Genomic DNA, 19,259 nt, shown 5'->3' on the forward strand with positions numbered 1-19,259 from the left:
ACACCTAACACAACACCACACACAACACCACACACAACACCTAACACACAACACCTAACACAACACCTAACACAACACCTAACACAACACCACACACAACACCACACACAACACCTAACACACAACACCTAACACACAACACCTAACACAACACCTAACACAACACCTAACACAACACCACACACAACACCACACACAACACCTAACACACAACACCTAACACACAACACCTAACACAACACCACACACAACACCACACACAACACCTAACACACAACACCTAACACAACACCTAACACAACACCTAACACAACACCACACACAACACCTAACATAACACCTAACACAACACCACACACAACACCTAACACAACACCACACACAACACCTAACACAACACCTAACACAACACCTAACACAACACCTAACACAACACCTAACACAACACCTAACACAACACCTAACACAACACCTAACACAACACCTAACACAACACCTAACACAACACCTAACACACAACACCACACACAACACCTAACACAACACCTAACACAACACCTAACACAACACCTAACACACAACACCTAACACACAACACCTAACACACAACACCACACACAACACCTAACACACAACACCTAACACACAACACCTAACACAACACGTAAAACAACACCTAACACACAACACCTAGCACAACACCTAACACAACACCTAACACAACACCTAACACAACACCACACACAACACCTAACACACAACACCACACACAACACCACACACAACACCTAACACAACACCACACACAACACCACACACAACACCTAACACACAACACCTAACACACAACACCTAACACAACACCACACACAACACCACACACAACACCTAACACACAACACCTAACACAACACCTAACACAACACCTAACACAACACCACACACAACACCACACACAACACCTAACACACAACACCTAACACACAACACCTAACACAACACCACACACAACACCACACACAACACCTAACACACAACACCTAACACACAACACCTAACACACAACACCTAACACAACACCTAACACAACACCACACACAACACCTAACACAACACCTAACACAACACCTAACACAACACCACACACAACACCACACACAACACCACACACAACACCTAACACACAACACCACACACAACACCACACACAACACCTAACACACAACACCTAACACAACACCTAAAACAACACCTACATATCAGCCTGGCCAGTGGCACCCTTGACGTCATAATACGCTCACTTAGAGGCCCGACTGATGAGTTATTTACACATAAAAATGTCGTATTCGGTGAAAAGTGCGGCGGGTAAAAATTGCCTCAAATATGCAGCGACGAGGCCGTATCAGGCGAGCTTTTTGGACAATAATTTGCACGAGTAATGGGCAGGCGGACACACAGCCAATGTGTCTTGTATATTTTAATAATTTACACTTTCATCATATTAACTTTTAATTTTTTCAAAATGTATTCATTAAGTGTTGGATACATAGTTATACAAGATTTTTGGTCATCATACACACTGCACTTGCGCGTATGTGTGTGTCTGTGTGTCCAGCAAATGCAGCTTAAAGCTGAAGTTGTCGCTGTCTAATCTGTGGAGTCCGCTGTCAACCTGATTTGACCGCTGTCCAAGCTGATGTCTCTACTGTCCAAGCTGAGGTCTCCACTGTCCAAGTTGAAGTCTCCACTGTTCAAGCTGTGGTCTCCACTGTCCAAGCTGATGTCTCCACTGTCCAAGCTGATGTCTCCACTGTCCAAGTTCATGTCTCCACTGTCCAAGCTGAGGTCTCCACTGTCCAAGCTGTGGTCTCCACTGTCCAAGTTGAGGTCTCCACTGTCCAAGCTGAGGTCTCCACTGTCCAAGCTGAGGTCTCCACTGTCCAAGCTGAGGTCTCCACTGTCCAAGCTGATGTCTCCACTGTCCAAGCTGTGGTCTCCACTGTCCAAGCTGAGGTCTCCACTGTCCAAGCTGATGTCTCCACTGTCCAAGCTGTGGTCTCCACTGTCCAAGCTGAGGTCTCCACTGTCCAAGCTGTGGTCTCCACTGTCCAAGCTGAGGTCTCCACTGTCCAAGCTGTGGTCTCCACTGTCCAAGCTGAGGTCTCCACTGTCCAAGCTGAGGTCTCCACTGTCCAAGCTGAGGTCTCCACTGTCCAAGCTGTGGTCTCCACTGTCCAAGCTGAGGTCTCCACTGTCCAAGCTGAGGTCTCCACTGTCCAAGCTGAGGTCTCCACTGTCCAAGCTGATGTCTCCACTGTCCATGCTGAGGTCTCCACTGTCCAAGCTGAGGTCTCCACTGTCCAAGCTGAGGTCTCCACTGTCCAAGCTGTGGTCTCCACTGTCCAAGCTGAGGTCTCCACTGTCCAAGCTGAGGTCTCCACTGTCCAAGCTGAGGTCTCCACTGTCCAAGCTGTGGTCTCCACTGTCCAAGCTGAGGTCTCCACTGTCCAAGCTGAGGTCTCCACTGTCCAAGCTGTGGTCTCCACTGTCCAAGCTGAGGTCTCCACTGTCCAAGCTGAGGTCTCCACTGTCCAAGCTGTGGTCTCCCCTGTCCAAGCTGAGGTCTCCACTGTCCAAGCTGAGGTCTCCACTGTCCAAGCTGAGGTCTCCACTGTCCAAGTTGAGGTCTCCACTGTCCAAGCTGAGGTCTCCACTGTCCAAGCTGAGGTCTCCACTGTCCAAGCTGAGGTCTCCACTGTCCAAGCTGAGGTCTCCACTGTCCAAGCTGAGATCTCCACTGTCATTGTGTTTACTCTAATTTATTTTAAAATATTTAGTTCTCGTTTTATTAATTTTTGTTCAAGAAAACAAATAAACATGAGAGAAAAACAAGAAAACTTTCAACAAAGACACTCAAGAACTGTGGCACTGAACATTACTTTGTTCCTTGTTCAGCGGTCGTTCAGTGGAATGTTGTTAGTTGTTCAGCGGTCGTTCAGTGGAATGTTGTTAGTTGTTCAGCGGTCGTTCAGTGGAATGTTGTTAGTTGTTCAGTGGTCGTTCAGTGGAATGTTGTTAGTTGTTCAGCGGTCGTTCAGTGGAATGTTGTTCACTGTTCAGCGGTCGTTCAGTGGAATGTTGTTAGTTGTTCAGCGGTCGTTCAGTGGAATGTTGTTAGTTGTTCAGCGGTCGTTCAGTGGAATGTTGTTAGTTGTTCAGCGGTCGTTCAGTGGAATGTTGTTAGTTGTTCAGCGGTCGTTCAGTGGAATGTTGTTAGTTGTTCAGCGGTCGTTCAGTGGAATGTTGTTAGTTGTTCAGCGGTCGTTCAGTGGAATGTTGTTCACTGTTCAGCGGTCGTTCAGTGGAATGTTGTTCACTGTTCAGCGGTCGTTCAGAGTAATATAATTTGTACTAATGCAAAACTCTGATTACTTTGTGGCCAAAATGTTAAAGCTGTGCAGGTGTGGACGTATGGTTCGGGACGGATGGTAAGACTTGTTGAACATCATCAACAGGTGTGGCGCCAGGTGTGGCTGACGCAGGCCACACCTGCAGCTGATACCTGTGATCTGCACCGAGTACTGAGAAGGGGGGGAGAGAGAGAGAGAGAGAGAGAGAGAGAGAGAGAGAGAGAGAGAGAGAGAGAGAGAGAGAGAGAGAGAGAGAGAGAGAGAGAGAGTGGAAGAGTACCATAAGCTGTACACTGGTCTCCCTCTCCCTCAGTCTCTCCCACAGTCTCTCCCTCAGTCTCTCCCTCAGTCTCTCCCTCAGTCTCTCCCTCAGTCTCTCCCTCAGGAGCCACATCATCAACACAGTACGTTTCCTCTGACAAATGTCGTCGCTTTCCCACCCAATCGCCCAAAAATCGCCGTATTGGAATTAAAAAAAAATGGAAATTAATTTTCCAAATGAAACGTATCCAAAGCCTCAAGTTTTGGGTCCTGTGGAGCAGACGACCCGGCAGCCTCCTCTGAGCCTCCTCTGAGCCTCCTGCAGTCACCCTCAGCCCCTCAGCGTAGCCAGTGTGCGCGCGCGTGTGCGTGCGTGTATGCTGCACCATATAGAAGTAGGCACCCACACGTCCACCCCCCCCCCCCCCGGTCAGTGATATATGCTAAGATATGATTGCGAGGTATATCAGTGTATATTTAGTGCATTGTCTGCCTCTTATTATGTGTTAATTTACCTGTTTAATTGGCTATTGGTCCATGCTGGGCAGTTTATTTGTAAACATTTTTAACCTTCACTTGAAATGATCCTGATAGTTTGTTGCATACATCTATTACCTTTATTTCAAACCAGGATTTATCCAAGACTTTTCCTAATTCTAAACTTATCCAATTTATATCCATTGTTTCGTGTTCTGTTTTGACTGTTATATTTCTTCCATTATTTATATCTTCTTTCATCAACTCAGCTACTTTTAGAGTGTCTCATTTTACTCTTCATCTTTTTAGAGTGAATATTAAACTTTCTAAGCGCTTCTTACAATCAAACTGGGTTCTAGGCTAATTGACACAACATGGGACCCTACAGCTTCCAACTTCCTATTCCAGCGTCTATATATATATATATATATATATATATATATATATATATATATATATATATATATATATATATATATATATATATATGACAATGTCAGACCACGGAGGAAAATGAAACAGGAAATTTCCTTAAGTACTTTCGTATATTAATACATCTTCAGAAGGAAGATGCATAAATACATTCCTTCTGAAGATGCATTTAATATACGAAAGTACTTAAGGAAATTTCCTGTTTCATTTTCCTCCGTGGTCTGACATTGTCACATTCTTAATCACGTGTTTATTTTCGTGATATACACACATATATATATATATATATATATATATATATATATATATATATATATATATATATATATATATATATATATATATGTATGTATGTCGTACCTAGTAGCCAGAACGCACTTCTCGGCCTACTATGCAAGGCCCGATTTGCCTAATAAGCAAAGTTTTCATGAATTAATATTTTTTCTATAATTTTTTTCTTATGAAATGATAAAGCTACCCATTTCATTATGTATGAGGTCAATTTTTTTTATTTGAGTTAAAATTAACGTAGATATATGACTGAACCTAACCAACCCTACCTAACCTAACCTAACCTATCTTTATAGGTTAGGTTAGGTTAGGTAGCCGAAAAAGTTAGGTTAGGTTAGGTTAGGTAGGTTAGGTAGTCGAAAAACAATTAATTCATGAAAACTTGGCTTATTAGGCAAATCGGGCCTTGCATAGTAGGCTGAGAAGTGCGTTCTGGCTACTAGGTACGACATATATATATATATATATATATATATATATATATATATATATATATATATATATATATATATATATATATATATATATATATATAAGCTACATAATAAAGTATGAGTATGAGGTACATAATAAAGTATGGGTATGAGGTACATAATAAAGTATGGGTATGAGGTACATAATAAAGAAATAAAATAACAATACTCAAGAAGTCTCACCACTCCAACTATTAGCTACAAGTCATACAAGGCTAAACACCAATTCACTCCAGCCATAACTAATTATTTGCATCTGGTATTTTCTTTGAACTCGCCGTCCCTGTTAACCAAAAAAAAAGTTATGATTAATTTTGTTTAAAAGTTTTGCTTCAAAGAGATTTTCAAGACAATATTCACAGCTTAATGTGTTAGCTAATTGTGCGTCTCAGGCAGAATAGTGAGTTGTTAGTATTATATTTATTCCATTTTGAGACAACGGGAGTGGCTTGACCCACCAGAACACTGGGTCAAGCGTTCTGGTGGGTCAACCCTGGAAACACAAACCGAAACTGTCTCCATTTTCCGCTTGTTACAACTTGTAATAAAGTTGTTACATCTTGGGTTAACGTGTTTATGACGTATTAGAACGTTGTTACAACTTGCTATATTGGTTATTATAACTGGTTAGGAGGTGTTAAAACTTGTTCGAACGTTGTACCAACGTCGTAGTTTCATAAGAACATAAGAACATAAGAACAAAGGTAACTGCAGAAGGCCTATTGGCCCATTCGAGGCAGCTCCTATTCTATAACCACCCAATCCCACTCATATACTTGTCCAATCCGCGCTTGAAACAATCGAGGGACCCCACCTCCACCACGTTACGCGGCAATTGGTTCCACAAATCAACAACCCTGTTACTGAACCAGTATTTACCCAAGTCTTTCCTAAATCTAAACTTATCCAATTTATACCCATTGTTTCGTGTTCTGTCCTGTGTTGATACTTTTAATACCCTATTAATATCCCCCTTGTTATGTCCATTCACCCACTTGTAAACCTCTATCATGTCGCCCCTAACTCTTCGCCTTTCCAGTGAATGCAACTTAAGCTTTGTTAATCTTTCATATGAAGAAAGATTACATAAGAAGAACATAAGAACAAAGGTAACTGCAGAAGGCCTATTGGCCCATACGAGGCAGCTCCTATTCTATAACCACCCAATCCCACTCATATACTTGTCCAACCCGTGCTTGAAACAATCGAGGGACCCCACCTCCACAATGTTACGCGGCAATTGGTTCCACAAATCAACAACCCTGTTACTGAACCAGTATTTACCCAAGTCTTTCCTAAATCTAAACTTATCCAATTTATATCCATTGTTTCGTGTTCTGTCCTGTGTTGATACTTTTAATACCCTATTAATATCCCCCCGGTTATGTCCATTCATCCACTTGTAAACCTCTATAAGAACATAAGAGCATTAACAAAGCTTAAGTTGCATTCACTGGAAAGGCGAAGAGTTAGGGGCGACATGATAGAGGTTTACAAGTGGGTGAATGGACATAACAAGGGGGATATTAATAGGGTATTAAAAGTATCAACACAGGACAGAACACGAAACAATGGGTATAAATTGGATAAGTTTAGATTTAGGAAAGACTTGGGTAAATACTGGTTCAGTAACAGGGTTGTTGATTTGTGGAACCAATTGCCGCGTAACGTGGTGGAGGTGGGGTCCCTCGATTGTTTCAAGCGCGGATTGGACAAGTATATGAGTGGGATTGGGTGGTTATAGAATAGGAGCTAATAAAGTATGGGTGTGTTTTTTCGGTGTGTGTTTGGCGGGAAGTCGCCCTCATTGTCGCAACACTTGTTTCCTTGACACATCACACCATTGTCATCTCTCTGTGATTATATTTATTATTAATTTGTATGCCATTAGGTTAGGTTTAGGTTAGGTTTAATTTGGGTTAGGTTAGGTTAGGTTTAGGTTTGGTTAGGCTAGGTTTAGGTTAGGTTTAGTTTGGGTTAGGTTAGGTTAGGTTTAGGTTAGGTTTAAGTTAGGTTTAGGTTAGGTTTAGGTTAGGTTTAGGTTTGGTTTAGGTTAGGTTTAGTTTAGGTTAGGTTTAGTTTAGGTTTAGGTTAGGTTTAGTTTAGGTTTAGGTTAGGTTTAGGTTAGGTTTAGGTTAGGTTTAGTTTAGGTTTAGGTTAGGTTAGGTTAGGTTTAGTTTAGGTTTAGGTTAGGTTAGGTTAGGTTTAGGTTAGGTTTAGGTTAGGTTTAGGTTAGGTTTAGTTTAGGTTTAGGTTAGGTTAGGTTAGGTTAGGTTAGGTTTAGTTTAGGTTAGGTTTAGGTTAGGTTTAGTTTAGGTTTAGGTTAGGTTTAGTTTAGGTTTAGGTTAGGTTTACTTTAGGTTTAGGTTAGGTTTACTTTAGGTTTAGGTTAGGTTTAGTTTAGGTTTAGGTTAGGTTTAGTTTAGGTTTAGGTTAGGTTTAGTTTAGGTTTAGGTTAGGTTAGGTTTAGTTTAGGTTAGGTTTAGTTTAGGTTTAGGTTAGGTTTAGTTTAGGTTTAGGTTAGGTTAGGTTTAGTTTAGGTTTAGGTTAGGTTAGGTTAGGTTAGGTTTAGTTTAGGTTTAGGTTAGGTATACTTTAGGTTTAGGTTAGGTTAGGTTTAGTTTAGGTTTAGGTTAGGTTAGGTTTAGGTTGGGTTAGGTTTAGATAAGGTTAAAGTTAAATTAGATTTAGGTTAGTGTTAAGTTGGGTTAGGTTAGGTTTAGTTTAGGGTAAAGTTAGGTTTAGATTAGGGTTAAGTTAGATTTAGGTTAGGGTTAAGTTAGGTTAGGGTTAAGTTAGATTAGGTCAGAGTTAAATTAGGTTAGGTTTATGTTAGATGTGGTTTGTTCAGATTAGTTAGCTCAGGTTAGGTTAGGCCAGATGACCAGACCACACACAAGAAGATGAAGAGAAGCCGACGTTTCGGTCCATCCTGGACCAGTATCAACCCGATTGTGATGACCACAAACAACTTGACAATGGTCCACGCCGGACCGAAACGTCGTCATCGTCTCCTCATCGTCTGGTGTGTCGCCTCGTCATCATATCTTCAGCCTCGTTACTGTGACTCATCGTCTAGATTACGTCAGATTAATGAGCTCAGTTTAAATTATATTAGATTTGATCCGGTTAAGTTAGATCAGCTTTGTTCAGCTTAGTCAGGTTAAGTTCTATACAGGTTCTTAGAAACTAAGACAGGATGGGGAAGTTCTTTAAGCTTTCTCTCTAAGTGGTCATCATGTTTTACGTGTTAATACGACTTCAGTCTAATTAACTTAAGGCCAAACAACGTTCAAAACTGCCTTTATCCTGCGAATAATATTGAGCCAGCGGTGAGGAGGCTGAACTATTGATTTTATCTTTGCTTTAACAGTTAACATTGATATAAACATTTAAAAAAAGACCCCCACTAAAAAAATGGTTTTTAGGAATTTTTCTTATTGCCATCCCTAAGCGCTTAAAAAAAACATCCGTAATGCATCAGAGTGCCATAACTGTTGACCAGTTTGCCATGATTCCTATCCCAAGAACTCTTAGTTGCCATCTCAGGAACTCTTAGTTGCCGTCTCAGGAACTCTTAGTTGCCATCTCAGGAACTTTTAGTTGCCATCTCAGGAACACTTAGTTGCCATCTCAGGAACTCTTAGTTGCCATCTCAGGAACTCTTAGTTGCCATCTCAGGAACTCTTAGTTGCCATCTCAGGAACTCTTAGTTGCCATCTCAGGAACTCTTAGTTCCCGTCTCAGGAACTCTTAGTTGCCATCTCAGGAACTCTTAGTTGCCATCTCAGGAACACTTAGTTGCCATCTCAGGAACACTTAGTTGCCATCTCAGGAACACTTAGTTGCCATCTCAGGAACACTTAGTTGCCATCTCAGGAACTCTTAGTTGCCGTCTCAGGAACACTTAGTTGCCATCTCAGGAACTCTTAGTTGCTATCTCAGGAACTCTTAGTTGCCGTCTCAGGAACTCTTAGTTGCCGTCTCAGGAACACTTAGTTGCCATCTCAGGAACTCTTAGTTGCCATCTCAGGAACTCTTAGTTGCCGTCTCAAGAACTCTTAGTTGCCGTCTCAGGAACTCTTAGTTGCCGTCTCAGGAACTCTTAGTTGCCGTCTCAGGAACACTTAGTTGCCATCTCAGGAACTCTTAGTTGCCATCTCAGGAACACTTAGTTGCCATCTCAGGAACTCTTAGTTACAGTCTCAGGAACTCTTAGTTGCCGTCTCAGGAACTCTTAGTTACCGTCTCAGGAACTCTTAGTTGCCATCTCAGGATCTCTTAGTTGCCATCTCAGGAACACTTAGTTGCCATCTCAGGAACACTTAGTTGCCATCTCAGGAACTCTTAGTTGCCATCTCAGGAACACTTAGTTGCCATCTCAGGAACACTTAGTTGCCGTCTCAGGAACACTTAGTTGCCATCTCAGGAACACTTAGTTGCCATCTCAGGAACTCTTAGTTGCCATCTCAGGAACACTTAGTTGCCATCTCAGGAACTCTTAGTTGCCATCTCAGGAACACTTAGTTGCCATCTCAGGAACTCTTAGTTGCCATCTCAGGAACACTTAGTTGCCATCTCAGGAACTCTTAGTTGCCGTCTCAGGAACTCTTAGTTGCCATCTCAGGAACTCTTAGTTACCATCTCAGGAACTCTTAGTTGCCATCCCCAGGGAAAAGGCAGCTGCGGTCACAGCTTCCGCAGCATATCAATGTTGATGTGGGGCCAACAAGAGCAGCTTCACAGAGAGGAACAGGGAGCAGCGCCCCCTCAACTTCAGGGGGCGCTAAGCTCAACGTCAAAGACAACAACAACAGAGTATAGCATCTGCAGACGGAAGCAAGGACTTATCAGGGGAAAGCGCCAAGTTATATCGATTATATAGCTCTGGGAAGGGGTCAGGATAAGGATTTGGGATGGGACGGGGGGGGGGGGGGGAATGGTGCCCAACCAATTGGACGATCGGGGATTGAACACCGACCTGCATGAAGCGAGACCGTCGCTCTACCGTCCACCTCAAGTGGTCTCTGGTGGTAACGGCTTGGTACTGCCTCTGATCATTACCCTCCCTGGGAATACACCTGCCACATCCCGGCTTCGTTCTCGATTTACAATTGGAGATCTCGGGTTCGATTCCCTGTCGGGACAGAAAAGGTTTGGCACGCTTCCTTTCACCTAATGCCTCTGTTCAACTAGTAGTAAATAGATTCCTGGGAAAAGCTACCAGAGGGTACCTACACCATAAGGCACACATAAACAGGATAACATCGGCAGCATATGAGACGCTGGAAAACATTAGAACGTCACTTAACCTGGAATATGCAGCACCGGCTTGCAAACCGCACCTTGTGCACCATTACAAACTTGAAATAGTGCAACGGTATGAAAGAAGATTAGTGCCAGAACTAAGAGATTTAACCGACGTGAATACGTTAAAGGATCAATAGCTCACAACCCTAGAGAGAAGAAACAGAAGGGATATGATCACTATATACAAGATACTGAGAGGAACAGGTAAGGTGGACGTTCTCTCTGTAAACAAGGAGAAAGCAGGGAAAAATCCACAAGAGCCGTGACGAGGATTCGAACCTGCGTCCGAGAGCATCCCAGGCGAAGAGGGAGAAAGGCCTATTGACATAGCTCGCGTGCATGGAGGAAGTTGTGTTAAACCCTGGTTTGTGTCTCGGAGAGGGATCAGGATCCAGTAATTTCAGAAGAACTTCGGTTTCAACTCTTATGACAATGTCGTAGCTCACACGATTAAGGCAGCGTCTGGGATGCTCTCGGACACAGGTTCGAATCCTCGTCACGGCTCTTCTGGATTTGTTTCATTTGATGCATCACGCCATTGTGATTTGTGTGTGTAAAGTAGGAAGAGATTGTAAGTGGCAGCAAGCAGCTAAAAGGAGTTTTAGAAATGTAATAAGAAACTCGTACCTCATACGGTTGGTCAGGGAGTGGAATGCATCGAAGGAGAAGCTGTGGAAGCCACCTCCATCCGCAGCTTTAGGGACATTTACCACAAAGAATTCGAACGTGAGAAAAGTTAAATTAAAAATGCGAGAGGCACAAGAAGGGTGGTGGAATTGGGTGAAGAACTGGGCCTCCTTTGCCAGTGGTTACTGATAGGTAACACCCCCCCCCCCACCCCCACCCCCACCACTAGCACCCCCCACACCCCCACCACTAGCACCCCCCGCCCCCCACATTCCCACCACTAGCACGCCCCCCCCCCCCACTAGCACTGTTGTGAGGTAGGTAATAACCTGATTCTCACTGTTAATTACATTTGCAGAATATTATAATTATCCCGCCACACTGTCATTTATATATTGAATTTAATATGTGTTATATTATATTATAACATTGTCCTACAGTATATTGTATATTATAGTGTATTGTATATTATTGTATATTGTATGGGAGGTGGTCATGTGGGTGCCTGTTAAGTGGACATGTTCAGGACGTGTGAGGTGACGAGAGTTGGTGGTGCATGTCACTGTTGACAGTTTTGCATTATGTTATATCCAAGCCGTTCTCAAATTAAGTCCATTCCATCCAGCGGTCGACCCTAAAGACGCATTCATCAATTTTAACATTCTGTTCATTCAAAATAGGAATTTTCTCAAATAAATTGTTATATATTTATATTTAAATATGCATACTGTGCATATTTAGGTTAGGTTAGGTTAGGTTAGGTTAGGTTAGGTTAGGTTAGGTTAGGTTACGTTAGGTTACGTTAGGTTACGTTAGGTTAGGTTAGGTTAGGTTACGTTAGGTTAGGTTACGTTAGGTTACGTTAGGTTAGGTTAGGTTAGGTTAGGTTAGGTTACGTTAGGTTAGGTTAGGTTAGGTTAGGTTAGGTTAGGTTAGGTTAGGTTAGGTTAGGTGTTTAGGTTCTGTTGGCGATTATTTGTATTACGTGGCTGAAGCATTTACAGCGTTACAGTTCGAACAAAAGTCGTTAGTGAAGCGCTTGTTAGGGAAGTGTTCGGACGTCATCAGTTGTGAGTCGTGTGTAAACAGTTTTTCATTCATAAACACCTGGGGGTTTGGCGGGTGGATGGAAGGGACTTTGGGTCTTTGTTTGGAGGACGAACTGGTGATATATTTTATCTTTATGGAATTCATTATTACTGAGTTATTTTCTAGATTGTACAAGATATTACATCCTTATGTTCCTACCTTTTTGGGGGGAATTATTTCCATGTGTAGTGTGTTTGTAAAGAGTTCTTGTGGGACGAGTTCTGGCTATTGTGAGACCTGCACTCCTCTGTGAGGAGGCAAGTGTTGTAGGAAGGAGGAGCCTGTGTGAGGATCCACCACACCTCAGCAGGTGAGGTGTGGAGGTGAATCTGACACGACGTGTTCTTAGTCAAGTCTTTATAGTTTGTGTCACTGAACTCATTTATGATAGCAAGTCTGAGTAGTCAGGTAACCATATCATAAGCCAACTGTTAGTACTTGTGGAGTCACTGATACATAACCCAGACGTGATTATTTATACTCATTAGTGCCATGACATTTGCAGGCGATGAGTCACAATAACGAGGCTGCAGTATGTTGACCAGACCACACACTAGAAGGTGAAGGGACGACCACGACGTTTCGGTCCGTCCTGGACCATTCTCAAGTCGATTGTCAATGACATTAATTATCCTTATATAGTTCTCTTGTGTGTGTTAGCCATCAGCCAGTACACTGGTGGTGGTACATGTTTCAACACTCTTACTTACCAGCCCCTTAGATGTTTCTTGATATTCTTAGGCTATTTTAAATGGCAAATGACTGTACAGCAGCACGAGCCTTACTCATGTGTCTGAGGGTTAATAACAACCTTCCCCCCCCCCCTCACCCACATTAGGAGGGGCCTGTGGCTGAGTGGACAGCGCTTGGGACTCGTAATCCTCGGGTCCGGATTCGATCACCGGCGATGGCGGAAAACAATTGAGCAGAGTTTCTTTCATCCTGATGACTTTGTTACCTAGCAGTAAATAGGTACCTGGGAGTTAGGCAGCTGTTACGGGCTGCTTCCTGTACTCACCTAATTGTTGAAGTGTGTGTGTGTGTGTGTGTGTGTGTGTGTGTGTGTGTGTGTGTGTGTGTGTGTGTGTGTGTGTGTGTGTGTGTGTGTGTGTACTCACCTAGTTGTGCTTGCGGGGGTTGAGCTCTGGCTCTTTGGTCCCGCCTCTCAACCGTCAATCAACTAATGTACAGATTTCTGAGCCTACTGGGTCTATCATATCTACACTTGAAACTGTGTATGGAGTCAGCCTCCACCACATCACTGCCTAATGCATTTCACCTGTTAACTACTCTGACACTGAAAGAGCTCTTTCTAACGTCTCTGTGGCTCATATGGGTACTCAGTTTCCACCTGTGTCCTCTTGTTCGCGTCCCACCAGTGTTGAATAGTTTATCCTTGTCTACCCGGTCGATTCCCCTGAGGATTTTGTAGGTTGTAATCATGTCTCCCCTTACTCTTCTGTCTTCCAGTGTCGTAAGGTGCATTTCCAGCAGCCTTTCCTCGTAACTCATGCCTCTTAGTTCTGGGACTAGTCTAGTGGCATACCTCTGAACTTTTTCCAGCTTCGTCTTGTGCTTGACAAGATACGGGCTCCATGCTGGTTCCGCATACTCCAGGATTGGTCTTACATATGCTGTGTACAAGGTTCTGAAAGATTCCTTACACAGGTTCATAAAGGCTCTTCTGATGCTAGCCCGCCTCGCGTATGCAGCAGATGTAATTATTTTTGTGTGGGCTTCAGGAGACAGGTTTGGTGTGATATCAACTCCTAGATCTTTCTCTCTGTCCGTTTCGTGAAGTACTTCATTTTCCATTCGGTATCTTGTGTCTGGCCTCCTGTTTCCACCGCCTAGTTTTATGACCTTGCATTTACTCGGGTTGAACTTTAGTTGCCATTTGTTGAACCATTCACTCAGTCTGTCTAGGTCATCTTGTAGCCTCCTACTATCATCCTCTGTTTTAATCCTCATAATTTCTGCATCATCAGCAAACAATGAGAGGAACGATTCTATACTCTCTGGGAGATCAATTACATATATCAGAAACAGTATAGGTCCAAGGACTGAACCCTGCGGGACTCCACTCGTAACGTCTCGCCAATCTGAGACCTCACCCCTCACAGTGATTCGCTGCCTTCTGTTACTTAGGTACTCTCTTATCCAGTGGAGTACCTTCCCTTTCACTCCTGCCTGCTTCTCCAGCTTTTTCACTGGCCTATTGTGTGTGTGTGTGTGTGTGTGTGTGTGTGTGTGTGTGTGTGTGTGTGTGTGTGTGTGTGTGTGTGTGTGTGTGTGTGAAAAAACAAATAAAATATTGATTGACAGTTGAGAAGCGGGCCGAAAGAGCGGAGCTCAACCCCGCAAGCACAACTAGGTGAATACACTCCCACCACTAGCACCCCCCATCCGGCCCTCCCCTACCACCCCCACCCCCTCCCCCTACCATTACCCACAAATCAGCTTATCGACTGTTAGGGTGTGTGTGTGTGTGGAGGGGGTGTGGGGGAGCGGACACACCAGTGTTTATCGCACCAGCGAGGCCCTCCACTTGTTACGGCTGTCTCATGTAATGGTCACACATATCTTAATGTAACACCAAGACCAAGGTTGACCAAGCCACACACTACACAATTGAGGAGACGACGACGTTTCCGTCCGTCTTGGACCATTATCAAGTCTATCATGACTTGACCATTATTTTTCAGCCCCGTTATTGACTCATCATCAGCACCAAGACCTATTTATACATTGTTTACCTCCAACCTGCATATATATATATATATATATATATATATATATATATATATATATATATATATATATATATATATATATATATATATATGACAATGTCAGACCACGGAGGAAAATGAAACAGGAATTTCCTTAAGTACTTTCGTATATTAAATACATCTTCAGAAGGAATGATTCCTTCTGAAGATGTATTTAATATACGAAAGTACTTAAGGAAATTCCTGTTTCATTTTCCTCCGTGGTCTGACATTGTCACATTCTTAATCACGTGTTTATTTTTGTGATATACACACACACACACATATATATATATATATATATATATATATATATATATATATATATATATATATATATATATATATATATATATATATATATGTCGTACCTAGTAGCCAGAACGCACTTTTTGGCCTACTATGCAAGGCCCGATTTGCCTAATAAGCCAAGTTTTCCTGAATTAATATATTTTCTCTAATTTTTTTCTTATGAAATGATAGAGCTACCCATTTCATTATGTATGAGGTCAATTCCATTACTATTAATGGAATTGAATTGAACTCAATTAATGGAATTTTATGAGCTGTGGAAAGGAGAAAGAAACGGAGGAAAGGGTCCTGAAAGATATTGTTAATAGAAACGTTATCCCTACAGACAAAAATCAGAGGATACAACTGACGATTTACTATAAAACCAGAAAAACGGCCAGCCTACTCATGAGAAACTCTCCAGACACAAAACAGAACGCTTTAAAAAGAGACTAACGTCGTCTATGCCTTCAAATGCCCTCTTGGGGACTGTAAGCTCCAAAAAACCCAGTATATAGGCAAGACAACAACATTCTCTTTCTAGGCGATTAACGATGCATAAGCAACAGGGCTCCATTAAGGAACATATAATCTCTCTCCACAACCAGACCATCAGCCAGAGAAAGTCCTAGTAAAAACACACAGAAATCATCGATAGATACAGCGATAGCAGGCGGCTTGACAGTCTGCGAGGCACTACACATCAAGAAGTCAACACCAGCAATCAACAGCCAATTAATGCACAACTATATTCTACCCGACCTTCAAGACTCCGCTACCAATATAGAACCATCAAGAAATATGGACCAATAGGCTTTCTACAATCACTTCTATTCAATACCCATTGTTTCATGTTCTGGCTTGTGTTGATGAAATTAATACCTTATTAAATACCACCTCACCCCATCCACCTCACTCAAATGTAGATATAAACAAAATCGGAGATGTTCTATTCTATTCAGTAAGTTCTATTCAGTTGTGTATATGTTAACTAAAGTCTTTGTAAATGTAATAAGTTTTACGAAACGCGCTCAAGTGTCGCGTCAGACTAGAAATAAAAATGAATTTTGGAGAATTGATTTTTGAATTACCTCCAACAGTGAAAAGAAATGTACGAAAGATTGAGAAAATTCGTGTTAGAATTATTAATCTTACTTTTTCGGTCATATTTAATAATATATATATATATATATATATATATATATATATATATATATATATATATATATATATATATATATATATATGTGTGTGTATATCACGAAAATAAACACGTGATTAAGAATGTGACAATGTCAGACCACGGAGGAAAAATGAAACAGGAATTTCCTTAAGTACTTTCGTATATTAAATACATCTTCAGAAGGTGAAGGACCTTCTGAAGATGTATTTAATATACGAAAGTACTTAAGGAAATTCCTGTTTCATTTTTCCTCCGTGGTCTGACATTGTCATATATATATATATATATATATATATATATATATATATATATATATATATATATATATATATGACAATATTATATATATATAACACTGACAATATTCCCTCTGGTTGTCTCAGACCAGCTGTGTATGTGCCTCGTATGCTCGAGGCGGTGGTCATTAGGGAGCTGACACCAGTAATGAACATCAAGATGAATTCGGCATCGAGCATACAACTGTTTGATGGTCCTCCATTGACCCAGAGGGAAGATGTAAGACCTGGCGGACAGTTAGAAGCCGGAGTCAGGCAACAGTCACCTCACCCTTCGCCGACCCCAACGATTACGTGGGTTAGGTGACTCGTAGAGTGACGTGTACCCACACTTATAAATATCTAGATATCTCCTTGTAAGCCTTATGGGCTATTCATGCCCGTGCCACCTCTTGGGTGGCTTAATCTTTATCAATCAATCTAGTAAGCCACACCAGTTACAGCCCCGCTCCTGTGCCAGTTAAGTCCACTACGGGTTCACCATAGCCCGTGCTACTTGGAACTTTTTGTTCCCAGTAGCTGCATCAATAATAACATAACAACAACCTTGTCAGCTCAGTATAGTTGTGTTAGTACAACAATGTTCTCCTGAAGACGTCACATTGCTGACGGAACGTCGAACAATAAAAATTGAAAGATTAAGTGATCTAATGTTTCTTTACCCTCCAGATGGTATTAGATATTTGCGTAGAATGGAAAATATACGAAAGAAAATCAATAATAAGTCACAATGCTGCTGTGTTTAATGACATGTGTATATAAGCGAAGAAGCTTGAATGGTCCCCAAACCAATATGTAACTAAAAACTCCTTACCCCTGAAGGATTCGAAACCAGACAACCAGGGCTCCACGAACCTCATTGTATCCACTACTACACCATACTGCTGTAAAGGTTGGAAGTCGTGAGACTTTTACCCAAAACCTGATAGCACTCCATCGTCACTTTTAGGGTACAGATATTTCATCGAATCACCTCACTGTTGGGGCCACGTGAGTAACTTGTATGCGAAGAAGCCTGAATGGTCCCCAAGCCAATATGCAACTGAAAAACTCCTCACCTCACTCCAATATGCAACTCCTTCGGTTGCATATTGGCTTGAGGACAAATCAATGCTTGTGTCTCCCGCGACCAATCCTCCACGTGTCTCCTGCGACTGATCCTCCATCCGTCTCCTGCGACTGATCCTCCACCCGTCTCCTGCGACTGATCCTCCACGTGTCTCCTGCGACTGATCCTCCTCCCGTCTCCTGCGACTGATCCTCCACCCGTCTCCTGCGACTGATCCTCCACGTGTCTCCTGCGACTGATCCTCCTCCCGTCTCCTGCGACTGATCCTCCACCCGTCTCCTGCGACTGATCCTCCACGTGTCTCCTGCGACTGATCCTCCTCCCGTCTCCTGCGACTGATCCTCCACCTGTCTCCTGCGACTGATCCTCCACGTGTCTCCTGCGACTGATCCTCCACCCGTCTCCTGCGACTGATCCTCCTCCCGTCTCCTGCGAACTGATCCTCCACGTGCCTCCCGCGACTGGTCCTCCACCCGTCTCCCGCGACTGATCCTCCACCCGTCTCCTGCGACTGATCCTCCACGTGCCTCCCGCGACTGGTCCTTCCACCCGTCTCCCGCGACTGATCCTCCACCGTCTCCTGCGACTGATCCTCCACGTGTCCTCCCGCGACTGGTCCTCCACGTGTCTCCCGCGACTGGTCCTCCACGTGCCTCCCGCGACTGGTCCTCCACGTGTCTCCCGCGACTGGTCCTCCACGTGTCTCCCGCGACTGGTCCTCCACGTGTCTCCCGCGACTGGTCCTCCACGCGTCTCCCACAACCTCATATATTTGGTAATGAGCTCAGTGACCGAGTGGCCTAGGTCCTCAGTTCACATGTGAGAGACCCGGTTTCAATCTCCAGGCTGGACGAAAACGTTTCCTTTCACCTCATGCACCTGCTCACCTAGCACCAAAATAGGTACCCAGGAGTTAGATAATTGATGTGGGTAGTATCCTTGGGAAGGTCAGCATTTGGTCTAGGCCAACCTTTCACCTGATGCCTCTGCTCACCTAGTAGCAAAATTGTTACTGGGAGTTAGGTAGTTGTTGTGGGTATATAGGGGGAACTTCCCTAAGCCTGTGTACAGGACCTACCGGTTCTTGACAACTAAAATTATTTACATGAACTGGTTTAATTAGGCTGCACGTCATTGGGCGTACATCATTGGTCGAGTTTCCATCAGACGACAATACCAAACCAATCAGAGCAATTGCAGGCTGGCATCCAGCTTGTTTAACCACGGGATATTAACGCAGCTCATATTGCACGGTTAACGGCGTTTGTCGGCCGCAAAT

The 19,259-nt window shown here is 43.0% G+C and overlaps 1 protein-coding gene across 1 annotated transcript; it reads right to left on the reverse strand.

The window, feature by feature from the left end:
* Positions 1 to 1,647: 1,647 nt before the first annotated feature.
* On the reverse strand, positions 1,648 to 18,748 carry LOC138363192 (vesicle-associated protein-like). Its single transcript, XM_069322188.1, has 2 exons — positions 17,970 to 18,748; positions 1,648 to 2,797 (listed from the first exon to the last, which is right to left on the reverse strand). Exons 1-2 carry the CDS (start codon positions 18,746 to 18,748, stop codon positions 1,648 to 1,650), a joined length of 1,929 nt encoding a protein of 642 aa, XP_069178289.1.
* Between the last annotated feature and the right edge of the window lie 511 nt (positions 18,749 to 19,259).

The sequence above is a fragment of the Procambarus clarkii genome, chromosome 10 (assembly GCF_040958095.1).
Source record: "Procambarus clarkii isolate CNS0578487 chromosome 10, FALCON_Pclarkii_2.0, whole genome shotgun sequence".
Lineage (NCBI taxonomy): Eukaryota > Metazoa > Arthropoda > Malacostraca > Decapoda > Cambaridae > Procambarus > Procambarus clarkii.